At 32.1% G+C, this 22,376-nt stretch overlaps 1 protein-coding gene across 2 annotated transcripts in view; it reads right to left on the reverse strand.

The window, feature by feature from the left end:
• Positions 1–1,126: 1,126 nt before the first annotated feature.
• Positions 1,127–22,376, reverse strand: part of LOC139528052 (MLX-interacting protein-like) — a 29,157-nt gene continuing 7,907 nt past the window's right edge. The window contains exons 4-19 of one of the 2 annotated variants that reach the window (XM_071323842.1): positions 21,008–21,133; positions 20,343–20,523; positions 19,623–19,715; positions 18,735–18,823; positions 16,585–17,058; positions 16,031–16,136; positions 15,274–15,352; positions 15,033–15,099; positions 13,422–13,518; positions 11,099–11,193; positions 10,443–10,520; positions 9,761–9,848; positions 8,745–8,844; positions 7,612–7,735; positions 6,713–6,842; positions 1,127–6,303 (exon numbers count right to left, since the gene is read on the reverse strand). In XM_071323842.1, the coding sequence (XP_071179943.1) occupies positions 6,188–6,303; positions 6,713–6,842; positions 7,612–7,735; positions 8,745–8,844; positions 9,761–9,848; positions 10,443–10,520; positions 11,099–11,193; positions 13,422–13,518; positions 15,033–15,099; positions 15,274–15,352; positions 16,031–16,136; positions 16,585–17,058; positions 18,735–18,823; positions 19,623–19,715; positions 20,343–20,523; positions 21,008–21,133 (2,043 nt within the window). In that variant the 3' untranslated portion in view covers positions 1,127–6,187. Of the gene's footprint in view, positions 6,304–6,712; positions 6,843–7,611; positions 7,736–8,744; positions 8,845–9,760; positions 9,849–10,442; positions 10,521–11,098; positions 11,194–13,421; positions 13,519–15,032; positions 15,100–15,206; positions 15,353–16,030; positions 16,137–16,584; positions 17,059–18,734; positions 18,824–19,622; positions 19,716–20,342; positions 20,524–21,007; positions 21,134–22,376 lie in introns of both variants that reach the window. The other variant, XM_071323841.1, reaches the window with a different exon arrangement.

Here is a 22,376-nt window from a genome sequence, read left to right on the forward strand (position 1 = left end):
GCAATAACTAGAGATGCTTTCGGTCAAGTTAGTATATTTGGTGATTTTTGTTTGTTTACAATTTTGCCTATATATCAATATATGCTAGTTCTGATATATAAGGCAAGAATGTGTTGAAGGTGATCTTAAAAGCTCAACTCTACTTCATTTGGTCTCTAATTTACAGATAGTTGTTTATATGACAATCATACCACATCTTCCCTTTTTTAACCATGAAAATAGTATAAAAAAACGTTTTTTAAAGGCAGTACATGTAACTCCTAAAAGAGTTTTGATAAAATTGAACTTTTAAGGATCTTGTATTGCTGAGCATTTTTACTGTGTTCAGTTTCTGCCTATCTTAACACAACAATAAGGCAACAGATCATTTATGGGCAATAACTCCATGGAAGAGTCATCTGATGGTTTTGGCAAAAATTTCTGCCTCTCTTTTATAAGAAGTCAACAGAAACTTGGTGGAAATTGGAACCAGAGGTTCATTGAATCACTCACCTAGCTTAAAATATGCCACCTTGTTAAATAAAAAAATTCCTTTGTTGCAATCCTAATGTCTGAATATCTTAATTTATACATATTATTTAGTGACATTTTTTGGTAGGGTTTGTGTTGATGATACATTTTTGCTCTTTACAGTTTATACGACCTTGTATCTATTAAAGTGTTCAATTGCAATACATCCTGTACCTCGAGTGATAATTTGGCCATTTTCTCTTATTTGTAAATATTACTTTGATCTTTTTTGCCTTGTAAAATTTCTCTCAAAAACCTTATGTTTTTGGCAAAAAAACGGATCAAATCATCATTCTATAAGGAATATGTAGACAATTTCCACCATGATGATCTTCTTATATCTGATGAGCTTTTAATTCTGACTTTAGTTTTCTGCTTTAAATTGTCATGTCAGGGCCTTTCATAGCTGAATATACAGTATGGGTTTTGTTCATTGTTGAGGGCTGTGCATTGACAAATAGTTTGATCCTGGTGGATAGTTTTCATAATGGCAATCATACCACATCTTCTTATCTTTGTGATGTTATGGAATGTGGATGTTAGGTCTTCTTATATTTCTGACCAACCTGCAGTTTAAATTCGTTTTCCCAGTTCATACTGAATAAGATATAATACATTTATATAAATGGCTATATTATATTTTATTATATTATAACACCATGTGACTTATGTACACATACTTTACACATGATCATTAATGTCACTTCAATAATACACAATAAACAACAGCATATGCTTATTAGCCACTACACAAGCTAATAATTTAAACAACATACTATAAACATTAAAACTAAAATGACTGACTATTCTTACTCAGAAAGAATGCATGAAAATGGTCTTAAACTGAATGCCACATATATATGCTAATCTATATATGAATCTATATGAAACAAAATGTTTTATGACAGTGTAAATACTAAATGACTTGAAAAATTGAGCAAATAAATTGTGATTTGAAGATCTTTTAAGAGTTATATGAAAAGAATCTGTCCAAGATCAATGAAAGATAGAGAAGGGAAAAAGCTGCTATAAATATATATCAACATTAAGTGTGATATATTTCTTCTCTGGGGGACAGCAAAATTGAAAAAAAATAAAACACCAGGCTTGACAAGCTTTTAAAAATGTTAAAAACTTAACACACTAGATCTAGAGTAGGGAAATACCATATTGCATGAGATTTAATGGTTGCATCTATTTCATTTTAAGATGATATGTAGACAAACTTAACAATTCCTTTCATGATCAGAAACATGATGTGTTCTTCTAATGTGATGAGATCAGACTGGGTCTCCCCCTTTTTTATTGTAACATCACCATGTGAAATTCAGAGGAAATCAACAAAAATTTATGCCATGAACCAACCACAAGAAAATAAATAACCAACTCCAGGAAAAAGGCTGAGAATTAGAGAAATAGCAGTAACAGGTATAAGCTTCTATTTTTGTTTTGATTAATGTTCCTATTAAATCTGCCTCTGTACAAAAGGATAGAAGCATTAATAAAAGTGATTAAGGGTACAAAATAAAATCAGCATTTAACAGTAAATAAGCCCCAACTATTTTTGAAAAGGTACCTATTGCACAAAATAATATGATCTAATTCAATTTATAGTAAAAACTGATGTTATGCATTAAACAAGTAGGTGGTATGAGGCATCTTGTGTCTACGTAAATGCAAGTTTAGAATAAATGAACAATACTGTGACCTATTGTAGTTGTTGACCTCCATGTTATTTTGTCTCTGGTGGAGAGTTGTGTCATTGGCTATCATACCATATCTTAATTTTTTTATGATATAAAATTATAGGGAAACTACCGGTACTCTAAAACAATGGGATGGATTTCAATAGAACTTAACATGAGAGAGGTAGTTCATATACAAAATGTGCATGAGATAATGCCAATTGAAAATGTGACAAGATCTAGTGAAGCATGTGCTAAAGTTAGCTAACCAGCATTTATTTTTGTGCAATATGTATGGCATATATTCATGGGTTTTCAAGCTTGAAGCTTATCATTTAGCATGTTTTGTGCAGTCAGTAAAAAAGCAATGTGGAAGCTTATAAAAAAAGGCTTAACTAATTGTGAAATGGCCATTTTATTTCCTTTGTCAAAGCATATACCCCTACCCCTAATGGTTTAAAAAATATATATAATTCTGTATACCCAAAAGTTCCTGATTAAAAATTGTATCTCCATATCTGGCCTTCCTAAGTAGTCAGAATTATAAAGACAGATACTTGGTAATCATATAATTATCAAAAGGCTCACAAGTTGAGGATCTGATGCTACTATTAAATCAAAGCACAGAAGCACTGGAAAGGCAGTTTCAGTCTACTCGGTGTTTTTGTGAATTCTAGTTTTCTATCCTTATCTATGAAATCTCACCTAAAAGAAAACGACATTGATCAAATTCAGACAACTTACTTTGTTATTTAAATTTTTCTAGAAAAAGCATTCTTCAATTGAGATGTAAAAAGCAAAACTTTAAATTAATTATTTATCAATATTACAAGACAAAATTATTGAATGATTTAGATCAAGCATTTACTACATTTGAAAAAGGAGTATTATTCGTTTAGAAATTGCATTGCTATAAATTACAATAATGAAAGTAAACTGTTCTGAGGACAATTGCAAAATTGAGATCACCAGTGTTAATAATGAAAAAACAACAACCAATTCTAAAAAAAAAAAAGGAATATTGGTTGGAGAACTTTTATTGCTTTGATGCTGGGCAACTGTTGTAATTCCAATTCCAAAGATAAGTTAATTTTGAAGATAATATTTCATACTGATTTTTTATAATTTCGAAACATATCTTATAATTTAGATTCTTTCAGTTCATAAACAGTTCACAAAACAGTTACAGGTTATTTTTGTTGTCCTGTAAAAAGTAGAAACTTAATAGATAAATGAAATAAATATCACAAATGAAACTTAGCTGGGTAACATTTTGTAGTAATTAAAATCTACGGTAATCTACTTTAAATACTTTTTACAAAATATTTGCCCTATTCATACTTTACATGTGAACAAAAATATACAATACAGTTGATGTCAGAAAAAGAGTTCTACTATATAGAATAATATATATATACATATGTGATTTGGTGATTTACTTATATATTAAAGCTATAATTCATAGAATCACTGAACAAACCATTACCGGATAATAAAATCAATTTATTTTCAATTAGACAATGTCAAGATAACACACTTTATTTTTTTAAAAGTGAATTATATTTATCAACTTTTTCAACTGTATCTGCATAGGTTACTTTTTATAAATTTAACAAACATAATTGTCTTGCATTATAACTAGTCTTTGGAACAAAAATTCAAGTTTGGAAATTCAAAACCTATCACCAAAATATTTCTAGAGGTATCCAGTTTCAGACCAAACCAGGACCTGTTTCTGGGGAAGCCCTTAAGAGAGATCATTTTTCATTTTTTCATATTTTTTTTTTTGCAGTATTCCATGATAAGATGGAACCTTACAATTATATGTTATCCATGGGACAATTAATCTCTGTAGACAAATCATGATAATTTTTATAATAAAGTCTCTAATTATATAATTAAATTAAACCCATCCAAAATAAATATTTCATAAAAAATATACATTTCATATAAATCATCTAAATTTAAAAAAAACCAACATTACTGTAAATTTAGAAATTATTGGGATGTTTTCATCATTGTGAGAAATGCAACAGGTTTATAATCGCAATAATAAAAATTTACATTGAAATTGTTTATACGAGTTAAACAGATTATTCTCAATATTGCAAAAATTGAAATCGCAATTTTTCTAAAATGACAAAATTACAATAATAAATGCATGCAATAATTTCTGAATTTACAGTATTTACTGTCTATCATAAAAAACAATGAGACCTGCCAAAACAGAACTCAACATAAAACAGGGGAAAGTAATCACTGTACAAACAATTTCAAAGGTATTAGAAAGGGTTAGTGGGTTAGTTCACAATCAATGGCAACACACGATTATATTGACAGACAGACAAATTGATTGTTATTGACTAGGTACTGATATTTTGACTGGTCCTTATTCTATGGCACCAACTCCCATATTGTATGGCAAGCATTCCTTTTAATGCAACAAATGAGATGAACTTGAAGGGAAAACAACTGTATTTATACAGATACATACAGTACAGTCAACTATAAATGAAACTAGAAAGATTTAAGGGGGTAACAAACACCTTGATCCAAATAGATTTTGCTTGTTAAATTTCATAAAAACAAGAATGTGTCCATAGTACACGGATGCCCCACTCACACTATCATTTTCCATGTTCAGTGGACCGTGAAATTGGGGTCATAACTTTAATTTGGAATTAAAATTAGAAAGATCATATCATAGGGAACATGTGTACTAAGTTTCAAGTTGATGTGACTTCAACTTCATCAAAAACTACCTTGACCAAAAACTTCAACCAAAACTTTAACCTGAACTTTGCACCATCATTTTCTATGTTCAGTGGACAGTGAAATTGGGGTCAAAACTTTAATTTGGAATTAAAATTAGAAAGATCATATCATGGGGAACATAACTTCATCAAAAGCTACCTTGACCAAAAACTTTAACCTGAAGAGGGACGAACGAACGGACGGACGAAAAGACGGACGAACGGACCCACAGACCAGAAAACATAATGCCACTCTACTATCGTAGGTGGGGAATAACAACCCAATTTGCAGAAATATTTTTAATGGATATATAGCCGTTGACAAAAACTTATCTTGATTATTGAGAAGCTTGATTAATCTCAGCTAGTAGTATGTGATTAAAACATTCAGCTGATTTTTAAAGAGTTAACTCCCTAAGGTGTTCTGCAACTCCTTAAAACCAGATAACAATCAAATTATCCATCTTAAAAAGATGAACTTTAACCTTTCCATTTGAGTTCAGTTTAGACAGGGTTCATTGTACAAAGGATTTTCCTGGATACTTAATTCTAGCTTTAAAAGCACTAATCTAACATACTAAGTTTAAAACTAAAGTGGTACAACCAAACCTTTTTAAAAAGGTCATCCACAGAATACAATGTACCAACGTTTACAAAAGAGGTGACTTTTGAAATTAGATTGAAAATGCATATATGTATAACTACAGTATAAATAGATGATGGTGAACATACAAGTATGGCTAAGTTACTGAAGTTGACCTTTATAACAGGTTTGGTTATACATGGATATATCAACTAATACCTCAATCTCTCGTTATTTTGATTTTGTTTCCATACATATAAATATTCCAAACAACTCTCATACCCTGTAATACTATATATAGGTCCTAATCATAGGAAAACACTAACCTTGTATGTGTCATGTGCAATTCACAAATTCATCTTTAAAAATAATAACTTTTAATCCTGATACAGGATTTGTTGGGTATGTCTACCATGTAATTTACAAATAATTTTTAAAATTAAAACATTTTATTCCTGAATCAGGACTTCTTTTAAATTTCCATTCCGTTATCACACTTTCTATCTAACACATCAAAAATCAACCCTGCTTTACATTTCTCATTAAGTACAAGGGTAATTTCAAGCCTTCTGTTTCTGCAAGTCCAACAAAAGCTTGAAGCAGCCATCTTGAAAGCACTATTTATGAAAGGGTTATCTTCCCTTTGTATCCTTTTGTCACCGTGGTTCAGATTTAGGATTGAGTGCAGCTTTAGTAGCTTGTTCAGGCAGTTTGGAGGGATCAGATAGAATACTTGTTGTTGTACTCAGTGATGTCAAGGCATTAGTCACATCTGAAATGAAATTATTTAACATTACTGTAAATTCACAAATTATTGCCATTTTTAAATATAAATGGAGGTAGCTATAAAACCTAGTTCAAAAAAGTGGATATACTTTTGCAACTCATCACTGTTGAGCTGATGCCAAGTTGTAAAGTCCTTCTGTTCAGTAGTTCAAAGTATTGGAGAAATACCAGACAAAAAATGATGGCAAAATATTTTTAAACTCAAAGTATCAGCAAACACGAAGTAGGTATCTATCTGACAGATGTGAAAAGTGCTTACTCTACAGTTTCTGAGAAAATCACAGAAAAATATGATGAAAACAATTGTTTTATGAACTGTCTGACAAACTAATGGACGAAAGAAATGATTGCAACTTGGCTAGCCCCCGCTCCAGGATAAAACACTGCTGACTTACCTGGTCGAAGGTTGACCAAGGAACAGTGTTGATCTAACCAACTCAGTGTAGTTCTACACAGCTCCTCTGTACTACTGGTAGACACCATGGCATTAAACGTGTCAAATAGGTGGGCTATTATTTTGGAAAACTGATATAATGTTAAGGATTTAATCATTTGTTAACAATTCTTTCTTCAATAATTTACAAAAAACTCTTTCCCCCTAAAATCTTTTTTTTATTTTTTTCCGTTTTAATGCTAGTGTATCAAACTTTTTAAAAGTCTGTTAATAAAGTTTGAAGTCAGAACAGCACATATAAAGTTACTTTAAAGATTAGATCAATGAGTTACAGAATTTTCTATTAAACACAAAGAGAATGTTTCATAAGAGCTTTTCCAGAAAAAAATGTATGGGGGGTTGAAAGGCACATTGTATTAGTAATACATGGGTGATGGGTATCAGAGCAACTTTTCACACTATAATGCACTATAATTCTCAATTACAATTGTCTGGGTGGCGGGTGCTGACAAAAACTGCCTTCCAACCCCCCCATACATTTTTTTCTGGAATAGCCCTAATAAAAATAGGTTTAACAACTTGTAACAATGGCATATTGCTTGATATTTATATCAAATTTAGATAGTAATAAAAGTATCATTTGTTATCCTGTTAAAAATAATTCCAGTTGATATCAATGATATCCAATTCTCATTATTAATAAAACCTAAAATAGTAATTGATATTTTTATAGACAGTTTATCAAGACCTAAACCATGATAGGATTGATTTTTATGGTTAAGTCAGAAGGAAAAAACAGATGATGTTTTTGAAAAAGTTTTGGACCTTGTGAATGAGAAATGTCATTTGCATTGAGTTTTACTTTTATAAAACATTATAAATATTCTATACAAAGGATACAATCCAGAATTTCCAGTTTGTAAGTGTTCTATTCTTAACATATTCGTCAAACATTTTCTTGAGCTGATCAGCCCTCTGCCTTGTTACAGGAACACCAGTGGCTGGAAGCTGTGCTTGACATTGTCTGTAAATAGAAAGATTAAATTTACTTATTGATTGTTGTTAAATTATCCAATAATCACACTATCAAAATCAAAGCACTGTTGGTACTGTGGGCCGGCCAATCTGATCTGATTGATTGAGTGGTGATTGCTTCACGCCACATCAGCACAAAAAGGCTATATTGTCATGACTATTTCAAAATCTGATTTAAACATCCATACATATGACATTTGAATTACTATGTTAAGTCCTGTCTTAAGACATTTTTTTATTTATTAATAAATTGCTTCGCCAAGCGCAGCTGGATACAACCGCAGATGTCTAACCCTGAACCGTTGGGGCAAAAATGGAAACAATTTTCAGGCTTGATACAAGTTTGAATTTGGATTGTAATTAAATATTTGACACATAATAGGTTATGGACACAGAACAACAGTAGTCAAAGAACTTAGAATTGGTAATATGCTTAATTTTTTGCTTTTGTCTAACACTGTGCTGTTGCGAATTGCCCCCCTCCCAAATATAAAGTAGAGGCTCTAAAGAGCCTGTGTCGCTCACCTTGGTCTATGTGAATATTAAACAAAGGACGCAGATGGATTCATGACAAAATTGTGTTTTGGTGATGGTGATGTGTTTGTTCATCTTACTTTACTGAACATTCTTGCTGCTTACAATTATCTGTATCTCTAATTAACTTGGCCCTTTTGTTACAGAGGAAAATATTTTGTAAAAATTTACAAAAATTTACCAAATTAATTTGTTTAAAATTGATTATAAAGGGCAATAACTCCTTTAGGGTCAACTGACCATTTTGGTCATGTAGACTTATTTGTAGATCTTACTTTGCTGAACATTATTGCTGTTTACAGTTTATCTCTATCTATAATAGTATTCAAGATAACCAAAAATGGCAAAATTTCTTTAAAAACGACAAATTGGGGGACAGCAACCCAACAACCAGTTGTCCAATTCATCTGAAAATTTCAGGGCAGTTTTGGAGTATTTAGTATTTTTAATACGTAAAGACTTACCCTATTGCATTATTTAATGTTTCTATTTCATTCCTCAAGATTTCTGCTTCATTGTGCATTTGTGCTCTTTCTTGTTTTAACTTTTTACAATACTCAGCAGCTACAAAATAGAAGCAAGTGATGACTTTTGTCTTAAGATATTTTAATAGTATTGATTCAATATATTATATATTCAAACATTCAATACATACACTATCATCTTACGAACATTTTTATTTATTCAATAAACAAGCAAGTTCTGGTCTTTTCAAATGTCTTGTTTCTTGGAACAGACTAATACACTTGTTATCAGTGAATGGATGTATACAGCTGTGGTAATGAGATTGAACAAGTTAAACTGTGCTGCAAGTGGATAATTTTAATAATATAAAAATATGTAAGTGTTTGGTAAACAGGAAGTTGTTGAGTGATGACCCTGAAAATGTGTGATGCTGTATAGCTAACTTGTACAATCCAAGAAACCAAATTTCAGAAATCCTTTTGATGCAGTTCCTTAAAAGATGGCCAAAAATACTCATGGGATGTATGGACGGATAAAGGGAAACAGTATACCTCCACCTTTTTTAAAAGGAGTATATTAAGCATCTACATATGTATTGGTAAGGAAATATATATATATGCGTTTACTTTTCTACATTGGCTAGAGGTATAGGGGGAGGGTTGAGATCTCACAGACATGTTTAACTCCGCCGCATTGTTGCGCCTGTCCCAAGTCAGGAGCCTCTGGCCTTTGATAGTCTTGATTTATTCTAATTTTAGTTTCTTGTGAACAATTTGGAAATTAGTATGGCGTTCATTATCACTGACATAGTATATATTTGTTTAGGGGCCAGTTGAAGGACGCCTCCGGGTGCAGGAATTTCTCGCTACATTGAAGACCTGTTGGTGACCTTCTGCTGTTGTTTTTTTCTATGGTCGGGTTGTTGTCTCTTTGGCACATTCCCCATTTCCATTCTCAATTTTATTTATATAATTTAAAACCAGTATTAGCAATTAGTATCTTTTAATTTACATACTTTTCTGTAACATAGCTGCTTTACTGATTTTAGCATTACTGTTTTGCATTATTGCTGGGATTAAAACATGAAGGGTATCAAAACCATGCTGAAATGATAAAATAGAAATACATGTATATATATAAATGAAAATAAATGTTATAATGGAAATTTCCCAAAAAATACAAAGTAGCACCTGGTATGGCTAGTATGATTTTGTTCAAACATCTCCTTGAGCAATCCTTATTAGCAATAATACAAAGTCAAACATTCATGATCTCAAGGAAAATTAAAATCTGCCACCTTTTTCAAATACTCTACTTCAGTAAAATGTAATGGATGCAATTTCTACTTCTGTTTCTCTATCATAAATGTTAGCCATGAATAAAATATCTAATTTTCTGTTGAAAGTTTTTCAATTTTGGCTTATAAATCTACTCATTCAAAATCTTAGGGCATTACATTCCCAAACAAGGATTGGTTGATTTTATCTGTTAAAACCTTCATCAGGATCAAAGCAAATCTTAATTTTGTATATTTTCATTTCCTATGACAAAGTCTCTCCTTTAGTCAAGACAAAGTCTCTCCTTTAGTCAAGACAAAGTCTCTCCTTTAGTCAAGACAAAGTCTCTCACTGAGTCAAGACAAAGTCTCTCCCTTAGTCAAGACAAAGTTGACAACAAACTATTTCCTAGGCACCAACCTTGATATTAAATCTCCTCTTCTGCTCTGATGATCTGTGTATTGCCTCTTTGTCTTTGTTGTAGCCTGTAGGGGAACCCTGAAATCAAATCCAAAATAATTTCCAACTACTGTGGGGGTCTCATTGGGGGGTTCCGATCCCGGATCCCGCTTACTGTTTTGTCAGATTCCCGTATCTCGCTTACACTATTGACGTAAGCAATTCTCATTTTTTTGTCATTTCCTGGGTCCCGCTAGACCTCATTTCCCATTTTCACGACACAATAATTTGACTTTCACGTGTCACGCTTACAAAAAATCGGCAATCCCGCGTAACCCTAGACCCCAATGAGACCCACTACTGTTATATGAACTGTTCATAAATCTTCTTACTTGGGTTAATAAATATATGTACCAGAATTGGTTAGTATTTTTTTCATACAATGCTTCAAATTGTATTTTTGCTAGTTTTTCCTGTATACATTCATTGTTCTTAATAATTTATTTAACTTAACATACTAATTGTTCAGTGTAGCTTGTACACATTAAAATTTGATTTTCTAAGCTTAAAATATTAGTTGTATTAGTAATATATTCTTCAACAATTAATTTACTTTAGAGCAAATTGAGTAAATGCTAAATGTTGGGTTGCTGTCCTTTCATTCAAAGTAGACTTACAAGTGAAGTATCCAATGGATTATCAATGGACTGTATAGGACTACCAGCAGACGACACAGGACTCAGAGGTATGTCAGCACTCAAAGATGTATTAACTGTAGTAAGAAAAACAAGCATTTAATACTGAAAACGAACTATAAGTTTATAATACTGTAACTTCAGAAATAATTGCAAGGTTTTTATTATTGCAAATAAAGTGACTGGATAAGTATCGCAATAATAAGAACTTGCATTCTAATAACTGAAACATAGATCTGTATTCAAAATCGCGATAATTAAACTTGCATTTTGTCCATTCTTGAAAAATCCCAATAATAAATGCTGGCATTAATTTCTGAATTTACAGTACTTATAAATCAAATTAAAGTAGGTGTCGGTCAGATTCAAAAAGTGCATAAAGGTTACAACTCATCACTGTTGAACTGCTTAAATATAAATTCATTCAGATTAGTAGTTTCTGATAATAGAGTAACAATATTTTTTTTTATACATTCAACATTTCCAAAAATTTATCATATCATCGAACACGAAGTTTACATCTGACAGAAAAAAGCATCTTACTACTCAAGTTGATGTCAATATATGAGCTAAACTGTTTAGTAGTTTCTGAGAATAGTATGAAGAAAAATATTTGTCATAGGAACTAATAAACAATCTATTGAAAAAGTTGGAATTGCATATGTCTCAATTTGTATAGAACTGTTCTCTACAATGTTTAATCAGACATGATGGTCATGGTGGTTTGATTCTTGATTTACAGAGATCCTGTTTGATTTTCAAGGCAGAAATAACAGTTTTTGTTTGTTCCGACCTTGTAACTAATTGAAGGGTATTGGTTTTGTTCATTGTTGAAGGACCAACAGTGACCTGCTTCATAAATACATACCATTTGGACTCAGGTGAAGTTTTCTCATTGGTTATAATACCACATATCCTTATTTTAATCTGAGCAGACGACTTAGTTTAAAGATTATACAAAATATTAAAGTTCCACCAATACTCATTTGATTGATTTATGCATGCATAATGAATCAGAGTCATAATGCTATTAGCTATATAAAAGATTTACTAAAATTTTTCTTGGAAATTTAGTCCGTAATATAGAATAGAGGATAGAAAGGGTGTACAGACTAATAAATAAAAGAACATACAGAAGAAGACAAGAGTGCACACGCTGAAATGTCTTGCCTTCTATACTAATCATTGATATTATGTTGATAGTCCTAAGTAAAAAGCTAAGCTTTATAACAACTGTACCATAAACTTAACATTAACCAAGATAACTAAACAAAGACCAATGAACCTTGAAAATGAGGTCAAGGTCAGATGAACCATGCCAGGCAGACATGTACAGCTAACAATGCTTCTATACAACATATATAGTTGACCTATTACTTATAGTTTAAGAAAAATAGACCAAAACACAAAACTTAACACTGTGCAATGAACCGTGAAAATGAGGTCACGGTCAAGTAAAACCTGCGCGACTGACATCAAGATCATTAAATATTTCCATACACCAAATATAGTTGACCTATGGCATATAGTATTAGATAAAAAGACCAAAACTCAAAAACTTAACTTTGACCACTGAACCATGAAAATGAGGTCAAGGTCACATGACATCTCCCTGCTAGACATGTACACCTTACAATCATTCCATACAACAAATATAGTAGACCTATTGCATATAGTATGAGAACAACAGACCAAAACACAAAAACTTAACTATAACCACTGAACCATGAAAATGAGGTCAAGGTCAGATGACACCTGCCAGTTGGACATGTACACCTTACAGTCCTTCCATACACCGAATATACTAGCCCTATTGCTTATAGTATCTGAGATATGGACTTGACCACCAAAACTTAACCTTGTTCACTGATCCATGAAATGAGGTCGAGGTCAAGTGAAAACTGTCTGACAGACATTAGGACCTTGCAAGGTACGCACATATCAAATATAGTTATCCTATTACTTATAATAAGAGAGAATTCAACATTACAAAAAATTTGAACTTTTTTTTCAAGTGTTCACTGAACCATGAAAATGAGGTCAAGGACATTGGACATGTGACTGACGGAAACTTCGTAACATGAGGCATCTATATACAAAGTATGAAGCATCCAGGTCTTCCACCTTCTAAAATATAAAGCTTTTAAGAAGTTAGCTAACGCCGCCGCCGTAGCCGCCGCCGCCGGATCACTATCCCTATGTCGAGCTTTCTGCAACAAAAGTTGCAGGCTCGACAAAAAAAACACTACTCACTCTGTGCATTGCCACAGCTAACAGGGGGTATAATAAATTTACAATTACTTACTATGAAAAGTAGGTTTACCAATCGATGATAAAATACTAGTCATTTCACTGTCGTCTGTACTAATGGACTTCAGTAAATGGCTGTCTGTCTTCACAGTCTGAGGAAGATAAATGTGTACAAAATTTATTGACATATTAATTCATAAATAACATAACATTTATAGCTTAAAGCAGATATTTCACAAGATGGCTATAAGCAATTGCACAAACTAAAAATTATTTCAGACAATGAACCAAATGGTGAAACCAATAGTGTGTCTTCAAAACAACAATTCAACTTAGATTTAAAAATACTTTTTGAAACCTTATCATAAGCTGATGAATGAGATGGAAAAGATGGGGCCTGTTTGACAGCATTATCACATTTTCCCTGTGATAGGCATTCAATATAAATAGAAAAGATAGGGTCTGTTTGACTGTAGTGTAAAATTTTCATAAGCTGATAGCAAGGATAGATAATGGTCTCTTTGACTAGTAATCGAATTATCATTAGCTTATGACAAGGATACATAATATATATATGAGAAGCTAAAGCTTATTTAATTGGTTAGACTAGAGACCTACTTACTGGTAAAGTTTGTTTATCAATGGCTGAAGACATAGCCGGAGAAGATAAGGCTGGCTTTATTGATTTGACTGGAGTATCACTACTTACTTGTAAAGTTTGTTTATCAATGGCTGAAGACAAAGCCGGAGAAGATAAGGCTGGCTTTATTGGTTTGACTGGAGTATCACTACTTACTGGTAAAGTTTGTTTATCAATGGTTGAAGACAAAGCCGGAGAAGATAAGGCTGGCTTTATTGATTTGACTGGAGTATCACTACTTACTGGTAAAGTTTGTTTATCAATGGCTGAAGACAAAGCCGGAGAAGATAAGGCTGGCTTTATTGGTTTGCCTGGAGTATCACTACTTACTGGTAAAGTTTGTTTATCAATGGCTGAAGACAAAGCCGGAGAAGATAAGGCTGGCTTTATTGGTCTGACTGGAGTATCACTACTTACTGGTAAAGTTTGTTTATCAATGGCTGAAGATAAAGCCCGAGAAGATAAGGCTGGCTTTATTGGTTTGACTGGAGTATCACTACTTACTGGTAAAGTTTGTTTATCAATGGCTGAAGACAAAGCTGGAGAAGATAAGGCTGGCTTTATTGATTTGACTGGAGTATCACTACTTACTGGTAAAGTTTGATTATCAATGGCTGTAGACAAAGCCGGAGAAGATAAGGCTGGCTTTATTGATTTGACTGGAGTATCACTACTTACTGGTAAAGTTTGATTATCAATGGCTGTAGACAAAGCCGGAGAAGATAAGGCTGGCTTTATTGGTTTGACTGGAGTATCACTACTTACTGGTAAAGTTTGATTATCAATGGCTGTAGACAAAGCCGGAGAAGATAAGGCTGGCTTTATTGATTTGACTGGAGTATCACTACTTACTGGTAAAGTTTGTTTATCAATGGCTGAAGACAAAGCCGGAGAAGATAAGGCTGGCTTTATTGTTTTGACTGGAGTATCACTACTTACTGGTAAAGTTTGATTATCAATGGCTGAAGATAAAGCCCGAGAAGATAAGGCTGGCTTTATTGGTTTGACTGGAGTATCCGTACTTACTGGTAAAGTTTGTTTATCAATGGCTGAAGACAAAGCCGGAGAAGATAAGGCTGGCTTTATTGGTTTGACTGGAGTATCACTACTTACTGGTAAAGTTTGTTTATCAATGGCTGAAGATAAAGCCCGAGAAGATAAGGCTGGCTTTATTGGTTTGACTGGAGTATCCGTACTTACTGGTAAAGTTTGTTTATCAATTGTGGTGGACAATGCTGGAGAAGATAAGGCTGGCTTTATTTGTTTTACTGGAGTTGATGAAACATAGGTAGCCGATGCTTTATTGCCCTCATTCTTCACACTAATTACTGCTCCTGGATAAGTCCCTGAAAAGTTCAATATGTCACATTTAAATGATTGTTTTACTAGACTGATGTCAGTAAACATGGTAAATATATTTTTTAGTATCTATATTTATAACTTAATAAAATATTTGTAATTCCTACATTTAAATTATTGGTTTGTGTGTATCCACCAAAAACCATGAAAATTGGTACTTAACGAATAATAATGAATCCACAGTAATCAGTAGATCTTTTATTAATTGATTTGTGTGATATATATTGTGTCAATTTTCTCCTAGGTTTTCTACTGAAAAGTCTTTGCATTTTTTTCTCAAATATACATGTTACCTATATCATGTATATGTTAATTTCTGTGTCGTTTTGGTCTCTTGTAGAGAGTTGTCTCATTGACAATCATACCACTTTTTTTTTTATATGTAACTTGTCTTAAGTAAATAAAAGAACATACAGAAAAAATACCACTCCTCACCCTGTGCATTGCCACAGCTAACAGGAATTATAGGTTAACATTTTAACTAAATCAACAAAAACAACAAACAAACAAATAGTATTTTTTCAAATACTTGAACAATTTTAACTCTTATGGTATATTTATTACTAAGGTCTTGACTTTTCAAATGCACCTTATTAATAAGTATAATATAAAATAATAGATAAATCCCTATTACTTATACTGATGCTCTCCTTTACAAGTTTTACCTGTTTTAAGAAGTTCCTCCAAGGCAGAGTATGACGTCTTCTGTACAACAGGTGCTGGAGCTATAGTTCTCATTGTAGATTTACTTCTCACTGTAACTGGCTTTCCCTGTTATAAAAGCCATTTGTTCATTAATAGAACATTAATAATTTTGCCAATTAATCTTCTGAAAATATTGTAATCTAATTACTAATATTGAGTTGCTTATATAATTACAATGTATTATTTAATGACCATTTGTGGTCTGTAGTGGTCTTTACAGAACTTTCCTAGACCCTAATTGATTAAGTGCCAATACTATATAGACACTTGTAACCTGTTGATAACTGTTTATAGTTTGAGGTAGACAATTTAGCATGTCTACCTAAATTATTTGCCAGATTATTTTGTCATATTCTACTTTGTTGTTAGTTCAATAGTTAAAAATATTTGTTTGGTTGACAAATGAATTGATTGTTCATGCACCTAACCCAAAAATAGCAACTGATGAAAGTCATTCTCACCCTCTTATACTAATGTGTCTTAATCACAATATTCTATTTTTAATCTACAATACCTGAGGAACAACAAATCCATCTTTTTTAGTCTGTCGTTTACTTGTGGCTCCCGTCCCTCCTGTCTTGTTGGAGAGGATTGATGTTGCCGGTGTTCCAGTGACCATGGAATTTTTATCCTTTGTCTTTTTATTGGACAAATTTCCAGAGAGAGCCGCCTGCAACGTTGATAATGTTGTGTCCTTGGCCTGACCTTGATTACTAGATAACCTTGCCGAACTATTGTCTGATATTACTATTGCCGGCTGATTTTGATCTGGTATCAATTGCTGCCCTTGTTGCTGTAGTAACTGATTTAAAATTGTTTGTGTATTGTTTATTTGTATCTGAGATGACTGTTGTGAAGCATCTCCAGTTCCAGTTAACAATAAATTGATCAGGTTCAAACCACTGATATTCATCTGACCTTCAGCATTTGTTTGACCTTGAAGAAAATCTGGCTTCATTTCAATGTCTTGCTGCACTGGCATCTGAAACTATTAATTAAAATCAAAATCATAGTTTTAGCACTAAAATATGTGCTAACTGAAACATAAACATTTTTGTTACCAATGATATCAGAAATTGATGATTTTTAATACTGTAAAGAAAATAAGATAAAAGTCCCAGAACTCAAAAAAATTGTTTCAATCAAAATGATGATACGATATACAATGCACTTAACTACACATGATGGCAAACTATTACCAAGGGTACGATATACAATGCACTTTTAAACTACATATGATGGCAAACTATTACCAAGGGTACGATATACAATGCACTTTTAAACTACATATGATGGCAAACTATTACCAAGGGTACGATATACAATGCACTTTTAAACTACATATGATGGCAAACTATTACCAAGGGTACGATATACAATGCACTTTTAAACTACATATGATGGCAAACTATTACCAAGGGTACGATATACAATGCACTTTTAAACTACATATGATGGCAAACTATTACCAAGGGTACGATATACAATGCACTTTTGAACTACATATGATGGCAAACTATTACCAAGGGTACGATATACAATGCACTTTTAAACTACATATGATGGCAAACTATTACCAAGGGTACGATATACAATGCACTTTTAAACTACATATGATGGCAAACTATTACCAAGGGTACGATATACAATGCACTTTTAAACTACATATGATGGCAAACTATTACCAAGGGTACGATATACAATGCACTTTTAAACTACATATGATGGCAAACTATTACCAAGTATGAGAGCTTTGTGTAAAACAGTCTCAGAGGAGTAATGTTCACAAGATGTTAATATCACAATACAGAAGATAATTGGCCGTTTCAGAATCTAAAGAATCATGGGTAATTTCATTGTTCATACCCCAAAATGAAAATAACGTGACGTCATTGGTTGAATTTCCATTGTTTTGGACGTTTTCAACCAATCACGACGTTTTGGTGTACATTTTTGAAGAATGCATTAGATTCTTAAACAGCAAATTATCAACCTGCTATAGTATGATGATAAACAAGAAGTTTTTTCAATACTTTATTACTCTGTTGAATCAGTTAATGTTTTAATCAGTCTATCAAATTTCTCAGGTATTTATAGATTATTGTTGAGATGACCAATGTTAATATGTTTATTGCTATTTTACCTATGTTCACTTAGTTTCTAGCAATATTTTTTCCTATCACTCTACTGTGTTGAGAAAGGAAATTATCACTCAGCAAGATCAAAGGAAAATTTCGTAAAATAGCAAAAATATCAAATAATGCAAAACAGATTTACCAAAGTTTTTAAGTCAACATATCTAGTGACATTTGTAAATCCCTGTAATAACCTGGCTTGTTATATATGAAAGGATATGATATGTTATATAAGATGTTGAATCTAGGATTTGATGACAACAGCTAGGTTTACAACACCAGTAGTAATATATAATCAAAAAGTTGTTTGATTTTAACTGTTTTTACCAGTGGTACAAACCTCAACAATAGCCCCTGGTGTACATGTCAACTGCTGTGATGAATACTTTTAAAACTTGATAAATGTGATAATGGAATTTATAGAGCTTGCTGATTTCATTACCACTAAAACCATGGAAATTTAGATTGTCTGGTTTGAAACAAGTTCCCATGGAAACTGACCCTGGGATTGGTCACTATGAAAACTTACTCTGAGATTGTCGGGTTCCTGACTACTGTTACCAGTAAACTGTATCACATTGTTTGTCAATGGTTGACTTTGTGAGAATTGGATCATATCTAAAAGAGATAAAGGAATAAAACTATTGCATCATTTTTCAACATAAAACAATATATAACCATGATAACAGATTGATCAGGTGTTCTTTCAAATGGAGTATATACAAATTTCTCTTTTTGTGCAAGTAGGCAAAGCAAACATCAAAAGTTATCAGTGTTTTAGTGCATGAGTATATAGACTGTTTGAAACTAAATCATACATTTTCTGAAATTTGTCGTATTAAAAAATACAATGTTTATGAAAGTTATAATGTTACTATGTTACATCCTGGTTCTTTTGGTATTACATGGTCAATTACAGTAATGACTTGTCTTCAGATCCAATGAGCTCAACATCCAATTTTTTTTTCATTTAAAAAAGTCTTGATATTAAGGTGGTACCTAACACTTTAACTAAAATTAATCTGGCTCGTTTAATTTCTTAAAATTTTGACAAAGTATTTACTTTGACCCTTTGACAAAAATATAAAAAAATCAAAAAATTTGAACCAACCGTTTTATCAGAAAAAAAATTACACTGGTTATATTGCAGTTTGACAAAGAATTATTTGGATCATTGAGAAGCTTAATATACCCTTATAGACACTACGTCATTAAAACATTTTGCTGATTTTACAGAGTTATCTCCCTGTAGTGTTAGGTACCACCTTAAGGACAAATAATGCACAGTGCTATGTTAATTGTGATAAATAAGGTTGCTGCCAATTTCTAAACACTGTCCTAATTATAATACCTGAAATAAAAACTAAATTGTAAAAGTGATTTTCACTAAAAAGAAAGATTTAAGAAATAGTGTTACCTTGGAGATCAAACGTATCCATGGGGAAGTCTTCTAATGTTGGTTGTAAAGACAACAAACCAGGCTGTGTTAGGTCAGCAATTCCAAAACCAGCTGTAAACAGAATCATGTATTGATTATAACTATCATGCTAAAAATAGATGTAGTGATACAATTTTTTTTTAGAGTATTATTTAATATTTAAGGAAATATTGGATACAAACGGCATTCCATAGTTTTCATCACTTTGATGTTTGTATCATTTTTGTTATCAATCCTTTTCTTTCGAAATGTAAAACACATATTAATTTTAGAAAGCAGTGATTTTTTAATGTTGAAATGTATTTAAATATCATTCATATCTCCTTTGGTAAATCAAACCAAGATAAAAAATAACACAAATTTGTTGAAATCATTACATTTTTAAAGTTAAACTGACTACATGTATATATATAAGATCGGTTAAACATTCCAAATTCAGTTGTGTGATCAAAGATGTATATAATGTTTTGTACATATAGGTCTAACATTGAACCCCACACTACTGACACTAGTTGTCACCAAGTGCATATTTATGAGAATGATTTTCATCACTGCAAAATCTGGATGATAAACATTTAAATCTACAAATCTTTAATGCCAAAAACTGAAGTATATTTTCACACTCATGTGAATTGGTGAAGACCTATAAACGTGTTTCTAACTTACATATGTTTGTACCTGTATTATACATGTACTTACTAAATTCTTTAGCAGTAGGGAAGGCAAATGGCTGACTCTGATTGAGCTGGGAGAAGAAATCCTGAGTAAAATCTATATCCATACTCTCTAACATAAGATCTGTGGCTGAGCTGTGCTGGGTGTTATATGGTATCTGATGCACATCTCTCAGTCTATCTAGTAGTTCTGCATGTGACATCACCTGCAATGTAATTAATCAAAATTCATTAAACATAGAATCACTCATCAAGATTTCTTATTACAACTTGCCAAGGAGTTCATCGTCTCAGAATAAAGAACAAAACGAACATAATAACTTGTCAAGGAGTTCTGCAGGAGACATCGTCTCAGAATAAAGAACAAAATGAACATAATAACTTGTCAAGGAGTTCTGCAGGAGACATTGTCTCAGAATAAAGAACAAAATGAACATAATAACTTGTCAAGGAGTTCTGCAGGAGACATTGTCTCAGAATAAAGAACAAAATGAACATAATAACTTGTCAAGGAGTTCTGCAGGAGACATCGTCTCAAAATATCGAACATATTGATCATATAATTTAGTTGTTAATTTAAAAGAACAAACAAATAAAACATCAAAACGAGACTTTTCTTAACCTCTCTATGACTACATCATATGACTTTACATTTAAACAAGGGAGATAATTATATTTCATTCTTAGTACCTCACTGAGAGAAGGATCAGGTTTGGATCGAGCAAATTTGCTTTTGAAAAACTTTCTCCATCTTTTATATTCATGTGTAACTGTGTCCAATCTTCTTTTCCAATACTTACCTTCCAATACAATAGCCTACAAAATAAAACATACATGAAAGTTTTATTTAAAATATCATAAACAGAAGAGAAAACAAATATTGGTCCTTCATTAACAGATATCACAAACATACTCTAAATATCTTATGGCACGGTTGACAATTGAATCTATAAAACTAATTGTTCCCAATGGCATACCCCAGCAAATTTTTTCAGAAATGATTTACCGGTAAGTCTATTCCAGATCTAGATTTATTTTATCTAAACTTTTTAAACCAGCCTTGCATGGTACATGTGGTACAGATAGAAGACTTGTGACTGACCAGTGTTTCCATTAATCCATTGAAATCCTGTCTTCTTCTAAACCTCTTTTTCTTAAGTGAATGAATATCAATATAATCATCAAAAGCAAATAGAACTGTGAACTAATGCTCACAAATGATAGCCCACCTATAAGTATTCAGCGAAGAAGAAGTTTATGAGTAGTTGATGTGTATTACACAGTAAAGCATACTAAGGTGAAACTTTATTCCAAATTTCAAACAGCCCTGATATTTCTAAGGTGGACAATTATGTGTAAACAAAATTATATTTATGTATTCAGTAAACAGGAAATTGTGTGAAATATAGATTCCTACACTGCAACAAGTGTATTACGATATTTCTCCACTCGAGACAGTTAAATTCTATTATTGAAAGCGTGAGGCTTGCCGAGCATTTTAAATAATTAAATTTAACTGTCGATAGTAAAGAAATATTGTAATACACGAGTTATAGTGTCGGAATCTGTTTCTCTGATGACTTTAATCATTCTTTTTCAAAGATTTTCAGAAACTTGTGTTCTTCATATGCAACGTCATCAGGATAGGTCGCCTTTTTTTATGACGTCACAATAGGAAAATTGAGAAGAAAACAAAACATTTTGACGTCAAAATCAAATTTCAATTAATCATTTGCCGAGAACAGATTTTTCACTAGTGAGGAGAAATATTTTTCTCACACCAGTCAGGAAATGTGAAAATAGCACAAAAATTAAAGAATCTGATTTTTTGATGATTGATTGTTGGTGTTTAATATAAACTAGAGGCTCTAAAGAGCCTGTGTCGCTCACCTTGGTCTATGTGAATATTAAAGGAAGCAGATGGATTCATGACAAAATTGTGTTTTGGTGATGGTGATGTGTTTGTACATCTTACTTTACTAAACATCCTTGCTGCTTAAAATTATCTCTATCTATAATGAACTTGGCCCATTAGTTTCAGTGGAAAATGTTAGTAAAA

Source organism: Mytilus edulis, chromosome 6 (assembly GCF_963676685.1).
Source record: "Mytilus edulis chromosome 6, xbMytEdul2.2, whole genome shotgun sequence".
Taxonomy (NCBI): domain Eukaryota; kingdom Metazoa; phylum Mollusca; class Bivalvia; order Mytilida; family Mytilidae; genus Mytilus; species Mytilus edulis.